Below are 9656 nucleotides of genomic sequence, written 5' to 3' on the forward strand. Positions count from 1 at the left end.
AAGCGGCTAAATAATTACTAGGCTGCAGCGTGCAAGACTACATAGAATCGACCTCAGTAAAGATATGATCTATATTTATACCTAAACACCTTAACGCTCAATGGACTCCGCTGCATAGGTACGTTGTCTAATCCATCCTAACTTTTACAGTTATCTTATTGTGATAGTTCATAGCACACAAGAGAAGAAAAGAATTACACGATTAAATATACATAACAATTGAAGATTCTTTTAATTTTATACATTAGATTTGTTTTGAAAGAAAATGTGCCCATCATGCTGTTGAGAAAACTGGACCCCTCAAATGACTTATGCAATGGGACATGGTTGATTTGCAGAGGAACACACACCCCTCCCCCATCCCCGCGAAAATGAAGGATACCCTTTCAAATTTATTCGAAAACAATTTCCAATACGTCTATATTTTTGTAATGATGATAAATAAAGCTAAAGGTCAAACAATATCAAATGTAGGAGTATACCTACCACAACATGCTTTCTCGCATGACAAACTATACGTTGCACTATATAGAGGAATATCTATGCCAACAAAAAAAAGTGCAGGTCATGACTGAACAACCAGATTGATGCACCGGGACATACACAAGAAGTACTGTCTACAAGAAAGTACTAGGTGAGATTTGATTAATACCAAAATTGTAAGAAATCAAATAGGATAAAAGCATACATCACACATGTAGCTAATGAAAATTATATTGGATGAATTCTTAGGTTTGGTGAAAGAGGAGACGATATGAAAAATATCAGACAGCTACCACATAAGACATTACTTTTGTGTATATAAAGTTATTCAAATACAGGATACGCTAAATTTCAAATATTAAAAGGGAACATACAGTTCATGACACGACATAACTAAGAGGAGAAACTATTAATTCGTGCACAATTACTTACTAGCAAATTGCCTAATAACAATTTAAGAATACGACGTTCGTCACTGCATGCCCAACAAGCAAGAAGGCAAATAGATTGGCCATACTTATTCACTTAGTATGGCATAGTGCAATATTAAATACATATTGATATGTTGAAAGCAGATAAAATATCTCGTGTATAAGGATCTCAAAACTTAACCTATACGTGCAACGCATGTGCAATGAATCTAATATATATATATATATATATATATATATATATATATATGCTTTCAACTGCAATTACATTACTAATTAGGATTGCTTACAACTTCTTCCGCACCCACCCCTGTTGCTGTTAGTTAATTACTTCTGATTATCCATTCTGGGCTATTCGTGTTTAGGCCACACCTCAATTTCCTTCATACTCCATTCAATAACACCATTATATTATATTACCCTCTACGCCAAACATTCAGTAGGGCCCACCCACTTAATCAAACCTTTCTATACAGGTAGCTTTAATTTGTCTCAAGCTGCTCCCAATCTATATCTACTTTTTTTATTAGTTCGTCCCAAAAAGAATGTCACATTTTTATATTAACTAATAATTTAACTTTTAAATGTTCATTCTACCCTTAATAAAATAATTTATAGTCACACAAATTTCTATTACTTATTTTATACCACAAATTTGAAATTTTTTCCCTTCTTTCTTAAACTTTATGTCGAGTCAAACTAACTAATATAAAATGAAATTGATGGAGTATTATAGTGAGTTATATATATATATATATATATATATAAACATAATTTGATATTTGACGTTTAGATTTCATATAGAGCTATTTTATATAAAAATATGCAAAATTAAATTATTTTTTTGTACTCTTTATGTTATAAACGTAAACAAAATACTTTTTTTTTTTGGTAACTAAATTTCCATTAATCACCAAAGCAAGTCTTTACAGAGCCATAGCAATACATACACATATTGCTATCTTAAAACAAAAAATTTAAACAAAAAAACTCTTAAAAGCTATCTATCAACTTAAAAACATCAAAATAAGAGTTGTTGTAGCTTGGCCTTGATCCTCAGTGGTGCTCTCACATTACAGTGAAGGCGATCTCCTTTGCATTTTCTTCACTTTGTCGTCCATTGTTTTCAAAGATTCTCCCGTTTCTTTCCATCCATATCCTATATACTAGTTCTGCATAAACCATTTTGAAGATTTGTGCATTCAGTGATTTCCCTTTTGCCCGTATGATACACCAAGTTAGGTGATCATCCCAAGTTGTTGTACTGTTCCATTGCCATGTTAGCCACTTCATGATTCTTTCCCACACCTGTTGAGTGAACAAGCATTGAACAAATATAGGATCCCTGGATTCCAGCTATTGTTTGCATAGCTTGCGACTTTGATCCACATCCATCCCCAAGCTTGTAATCTGTTAGTTGTTTGCAGTCTGTTCTGGAGTTGGAGCCACATAGTAAATCTAGCCCTCGGTCTTTCATTGTTAGTAAACATTAAACATTTTCAATTTACACTCAAATTGTCCCCCAACAGCTTCTGGTAAATAGCTTTAATACTAATTGTTCTTAGGTGCATTGTCTGAGTATGTTCCAGAGTATTTCTTCCTGTGATTATTTTCCTGATCATCCACGATGCTTGTGCTGGAATTGGAGCTGACTCTATTATATTGGCCTTTATGTAGTATGTATGGATCCATCTAATCCATAGCTTTACTTGTTTATGAGCTAGGTCCCAAGTAGTTTTTGCAATAGCAACTTTGTTCCACATCCGAATGTTAATGAGATTTAAACCTCCCATGGATTTCGGTGCACAAATTCTTTCCTAAGCAACTAGGGATTTTTTCGTAATGACATTTGCCCCTGACCATAGAAAGCTTCTGTAGTGGGAATCAATAAGCTTTAAGACCTTTGCTGGGATAATGAAGAGCTGGGACCTATATGATTGAATTCCAAATAGGACTGTTTGGATTAATTGTGTTCGACCAACATGAGATAGCTTTCTTGCAGTCCAAGATGAAATCTTTGCGACTATTTTCTCTATTAGGGGAGACCATTGCATCAGTGAAAGTTTTTTGGTGGAGAGGGGAATACTTAGATATTTAAATGGGAGTTGGCCTGCAGTAAATCCTGTATACTGGATGATCTTCACACTTTCTATGCTGGAAACTCCTCCAAAGTAAATTGAACATTTACTCATATTTGCTTGTAAACCTGAAGCTTTAGAGAACAATTGGAAGGATTCAAGCATTGCTGTAACTGATTTGAGATCACCCCTGGCAAATAATAACAAGTCATTTGCAAAACATAGATGAGATACTCCTAGCTTAGCACATCTAGGATGGAAATAATAGCTTTTATTGTCCTTGAGTGTGTGGAGTGATCGACTCAGATACTCCATTGCTATGGCAAATAAGAAAGATTACTTGTTAAATTTAAAACTTCAATTGATTTTCATATTTCGTTAATTAAGAATAAAAAGAATAATATATTACTGGTAAATCCATAACTAGAGTAATATGGTACTAACAAAGAATTAAAATTTAAGAAAATATATGCATTTAAAATTTTAAAATAAATTAAGTTTTATGTTAGAATTCTATAATGGTAGGTTATTTCGTAAATTTCAATTTGTTAATAATAATATAATACTTTGAATTGATGAATATTTTTGTCCAAACTTTCAGCAAATGGGTATTCAATATACCCTTTTTCATTGAAAATTGTCTAAGAGCTTAATTATTTGATTCTACCAAATCGTTCTTGTCTCTGGATTGCCTCACAACTCGAAGCATGAGGCCTGGTATGTCTCACCCAAGTAGCAGGTGGTTAAGGCTCTTCATCCGAACTTCCATATTCATCTTCGGCATCTCATGCTATTGAATGAAATAACCGAAAAAATGCAAATATTAGTAGTCTTTCCTTGTGAAATTAAAATTATGATCATGATTCATGGATACCATTTAAATACAAAGTTTTTTTTTAAAATTTAATATGTACGTGTTATCATTAATATTTATTTTATACATAATATATTTTTTATAAAATAGTAGTATTACACAATATTTTAGTGGAGTAATTTTACTCCTATAATGAAACTTATTATTGCTATAGAAAAGTAAAATACAGTTATAAAGAGAATTACCATTATAGCGAATGATGGTTATTTATCAAAGTAGCTAGAGTGCTTTCAAGAAAATTCTCACCCACTCCTTAATCCCTAAGAAAATTAGCTTAAAAAACACATTCACAAAATGTAAAAACAAACAGTTCGAATTGGCAAGTCAAAAGGCCTGATCCCTCCACACATTTTATCATCTTCTTGAATCTAATATACATCACAAGACACAACAGACTCAGGTTTTTCCTAAACATGATTCAATTATAGAATAACCAAAATCAGAATTTTCAACAAAGAACAAAATGAAATTAAAAAAAAAAACAATTCATAACGTTTATCGCAGAAGAGATGATTAGAGATTACAAATAGTTGAGACTAATTCTCTATCAGAGAAAAGTGTACCACTTTACCATCTGTTTAACTGACAGACAGTATATATCAAAATGGATACACAACACATTAAAAAACAAACCATCAAGCTCTTCTTTCAATTTATTATTATACAGGGACAATTTTTGGACTTTTCTCATCCTAAACCTTTCACTAAATCATTTACACATTAAATAAACTAAATTACCATTAAGAGGGTAACCATGCAGCAATACTAAACTACCACAACCACATAGGAAAACATATCACCCAGGGGCGGACCTAGGTGGACCGGAGGGGTTCACCTGAACCCCATTTTATGCGTATATATATTAAAATGAACCTCCTAAAAACAAAGTACAGCCTTGACTCAGTGGATAAGTGGTTCAACATTGCCCCTAGTTCACTGGTTCGATTACCATTGACAACATTTTTTCCTTCCTTTAAATGCTTTGGAAAATGGAACTTTTTGGGCTTAGACTTTCTTCTTCTTTTTCATTATTTTTTCCTTTTGTTCCATTTCTTCTATGTAGTTTGTTTTTCTTTAAATTTATTAGACACATTCTTTTTATTTTTATTTTTTATTCTTTTTATATCTATTATTTTGTTTCAACATAACTCTTTTTTCATATACTAACTTAAATAACACTTTTAAAAAATCACTACTAAAAAAACAGTGAATACCGACCTCCGAAGGTCGGTATTCCCTAAAATACCGACCTAAAATCGACATCCCAGCTTAGGTCAAAAAAAACTTGGTCGCTATTAAATACCGACCTCTGGAGGTCGGTATTTACTGACCTCTCGAGGTCAGTTTTTATTTTATGTCGAAATATTCATTTTTTTAAATTCCGACCTCTGGAGGTCGGTATTTTTATTTTTGCATTTTGAGATTCTGACCTCCGGAGGTCGGTATTTTTATTTTTGTAATGTTGAAATTCTGACCTCCGAAAGTCGGTATTTTTATTTTTGTAATGTTGAAAATCCGACCTCCGGAGGTCGGTATTTTTATTTTTGTATTTTTGAAATTCTGACATCCGGAGGTTGGTATTTTTATTTTTGTAATGTTGAAATTTCGACCTCCGGAGGTTGGTATTTTTATTTTTGTATTTTTGAAATTCTGACCTCTGGAGGTCGTTATTTTTATTTTTGTAATGTTGAAATTCTGACCTCCAGAGGTCGGTATTTTTATTTTTGTAATGTTGAAATTCTGACCTCCGGAGGTCGGTATTTTTATTTTTGTAATGTTGAATTCTGACCTCCGGAGGTCGGTATTTTTATTTTTGTAATGTTGAAATTTTGACCTCCAGAAGTCGATATTTTTATTTTTGTAATGTTGAAATTCTGACCTCCGGAGGTCGGTATTTTTATTTTTGTAATGTTGAAATTTCGACCTCCGTAGGTCGGTATTTTTATTTTTATATTTTTGAAATCTGACCTCCGGAGGTCGGTATTTTTATTTTTGTTATGTTGAAATTTTGACCTCCGGAGGTCAGTATTTTTATTTTTGTATTTTTAAAATTCTGACCTCTGGAGGTTGGTATTTTTATTTTTGTAATGTTGAAATTCTGACCTCCGGAGGTCGGTATTTTTATTTTGTAATGTTGAAATTCTGACCTCCGGAGGTCGGTATTTTTAATTTTGTAATGTTGAATTCTGACCTCCGGAGGTCAGTATTTTTATTTTTGTAATGTTGAAATTCCGACCTCCGGAGGTCGATATTTTTATTTTTTGTATTTTTGAAATTCTGACCTCCGGAGGTCGATATTTTTATTTTTGTAAAGTTGAAATTCCGACCTCCGGAGGTCAGTATTTTTATTTTTGTATTTTTGAAATTCTGACCTCCGGAGGTCGGTATTTTTATTTTTGTAATGTTGAAATTCTGACCTCTGGAGGTCGGTATTTTTATTTTTGTATTTTTAAAATTTTGACCTCCGGAGGTCGGTATTTTTATTTTTGTATTTTTAAAATTCTGACCTCCGGAGGTTGGTATTTTTATTTTTTAGTTTTGGAATTCTGACCTCCGGAGGTCGATATTTTATATTTGAAATTTCGACCTCCGGAGGTCGGTTTTCTGCTACAAAACAGGCAGCAAATTGCTGCAATTTTTAGTTGTCCACCTGTATATTTATACCAAAACAACCCAAAGCCAAATAAACTTCATCCAACCAAAACATCCCAAAGCCAAATAAAATTCATCCAACCAAAACAACCCAAAGCCAAATAAACTTCATCTAACCAAAACAACCCAAAGCCAAATAAACTTCATCCAACCAAAACAATACAATATTTTCAACATATACATTAAACTATTTCAAAATAAACTAAAATACTATTAAATTAAACAATTCCAAAAATATAGAAGTCTAAAATGTCAAATAGATACAACTACTCCTCATCACCCTCACTCTCCTTATCAGACTTACTATTCTCATTACCCTCACTTTCCTTATCGGACTTATCATTCTCATCACCCTCCTGATCAGATCCATCACTGCTGGCCGGACATGGAGGAAGAATATTTCCTGATTCAAAAAGAAAAGTTAGTTGGGCTTGAAGCGTTGCTAACCTCTTGTTCTCTACCTCCTTTGCTGCCGCAATCTCATCGACCATATTTGACATTCTAGAACCTTGGAAATAATTATGCTCGGTAGATCTACTACTTTCACCGACAACAAAGTTATTAAACATACTGTCACTTTCAACCTCACCATGACTAGTCCAAACAGTATACCCTGGTTTGAATCCTTTCATCATAAGATGCATAGCAACAGTCTCTGTTGTATGATATCTCACATTTTCACAATTAACACACGGACACCTAATCAATCTTGAAGTTAAAAAATCAACAAGTGTCATTGCATGATTTATAAATCTAGTGACACCTTCTGCGAATTCTGGAATCATACCCGCTCGATCAGGATTGTTTCTATTATACATCAAACTACGATCAGGATCCATCTACACAAACAATAATGATAATTTTAATTAACTTTAACTACATTAGTTTTGACTTAATTCCAACAACTAAATTCACTAACTAATCCACATTATTTATTTTAACTTATTTAAACAACTTAACAACTTTTTAACTTTAACTACAATAGTTTTAACTTAATTCCAACAACTAAATCCACTAACTAAACGACATTATTTATTTTAACTTATTTAAACAACTTAACAACTTTTTAATTTTAACTACATTAGTTTTGACTTAATTCCAACAACAAAATTTACTAACTAAACCACATTATTTATTTTAACTTATTTAAACAACTTAACAACTTTTTAACTTTAACTAGTTTAGTTTTGACTTAATTCCAACAACTAAATTCACTAACTAACCCACATTATTTATTTTAACTTATTTAAACAACTTAACAACTTTTTAACGTTGACTAATTTAGTTTTGACTTAATTTCAACAACTAAATTCACTAACTAAACCACATTATTTATTTTAACTTATTTAAACAACTTAACAACTTTTTAACTTTAACTAGTTTTAGTTTTGACTTAATTCCAACAACTAAATTCACTAACTAAACGACATTATTTATTTTAACTTATTTAAACAACTTAACAACTTTTTGACTTTAACTACAATAGTTTTGACTTAATTCCAACAACTAAATCCACTAACTAAACGACATTATTTATTTTAACTTATTTAAACAACTTAACAACTTTTTAACTTTAACTAGTTTAGTTTTGATTTAATTCCAACAACTAAATTCACTAACTAACCCACATTATTTATTTTAGCTTATTTAAACAACTTAACAACTTTTTAATGTTAACTAGTTTAGTTTTGACTTAATTCCAACTGCTAAATCCACTAACTAAACGACATTATTTATTTTAACTTATTTAAACAACTTAACAACTTTTTAACTTTAACTAGTTTTAGTTTTGATTTAATTCCAACAACTAAATTCACTAACTAACCCACATTATTTATTTTAACTTATTTAAACAACTTAACAACTTTTTAATGTTAACTAGTTTAGTTTTGACTTAATTCCAACTGCTAAATTCACTAACTATACACATTATTTATTTTAACTTATTTTAAACAACTTAACAACTTTTTAACATTAACTAGTTTAGTTTTGACTTAATTCCAACAACTGAATCCACTAACTAAACGACATTATTTATTTTAACTTATTTAAACAACTTAACAACTTTTTAACTTTAACTACAATAGTTTTGACTTAATTCCAACAACTCAATTCACTAACTAAACCACATTATTTATTTTAACTTATTTAAACAACATAACAACTTTTAACTTTACCTAGTTTAGTTTTGACTTAATTCCAACAACTAAATCAATTTTATCATCTACAGGATCAAATAGTGTTGGTACTTATGCTTAACAAATATATTATTTCTAAATTTAAAGCTAAGTGTCAACACTAGATGGACACAAATCGATCTTGCAAGAAATCAATTTTGTCATCAATAGGATCAATAGTGTTGGTACTTATGCTCAACAACACATTATTCCTAAATTAAAGCTTATATTCAACACTAGATGGACACAAATCGATCTTGCAAGAAAATCAATTTTGTCATCAATAGGATCAACTAGTGTTGGTACTTACGCTCAACAAATATATTATTTCTAAATTTAAAGCTAAGTGTCAACAATAGATGGACACAAATCGATCTTGCAAGAAAATAAATTTTGTCATCAATAGGATCAACTAGTGTTGATACTTATGCTTAACAAATATGTTATTTCTAAATTTAAAGCTAAGTGTCAACACTAGATGGACACAAATCGATCTTGTAAGAAAATCAATTTTGTCATCAATAGGATCAACTTGTGTTGGTAACTTATGCTTAACAAATATATATTTCTAAATTTAAAGCTAAGTGTCAACACTAGATGGACAGAAATCGATCTTGCAAGAAAATCAATTTGTCATCAATAGGATCAACAAGTGTTGGTACTTATGCTTAACAAATATATTATTTCTAAATTTAAAGCTAAGTGTCAACACTAGATGGACATAAATCGATCTTGCAAGAAAATCAATTTTGTCATCAATAGGATCAACTAGTGTTGGTACTTATGCTCAACAAATATATTATTTCTAAATTTAAAGCTAAGTGCCAGCACTAGATGGACATAAATCGATCTTGCAAGAAAATCAATTTTGTCATCAATAGGATCAACTAGTGTTGGTACTTATGCTTAACAAACAATCGATGGACACAAACAAATTATCATAAAATTAAAGCTAAGTATC

General features: G+C 31.0%; 1 protein-coding gene across 1 annotated transcript; it reads right to left on the reverse strand.

The window, feature by feature from the left end:
- Nucleotides 1-2731: 2731 nt before the first annotated feature.
- Nucleotides 2732-7162, reverse strand: LOC125828066 (uncharacterized). Its single transcript, XM_049507370.1, has 2 exons — nucleotides 6966-7162; nucleotides 2732-3182 (listed from the first exon to the last, which is right to left on the reverse strand). The coding sequence occupies exons 1-2, from the start codon at nucleotides 7160-7162 to the stop codon at nucleotides 2732-2734; spliced, it is 648 nt and encodes a 215-aa protein (XP_049363327.1).
- Nucleotides 7163-9656: the final 2494 nt, after the last annotated feature.

Source organism: Solanum verrucosum, unplaced genomic scaffold (assembly GCF_900185275.1).
Source record: "Solanum verrucosum unplaced genomic scaffold, falcon-dt-bn FXZP01000078.1, whole genome shotgun sequence".
Taxonomy (NCBI): Eukaryota; Viridiplantae; Streptophyta; class Magnoliopsida; order Solanales; family Solanaceae; genus Solanum; species Solanum verrucosum.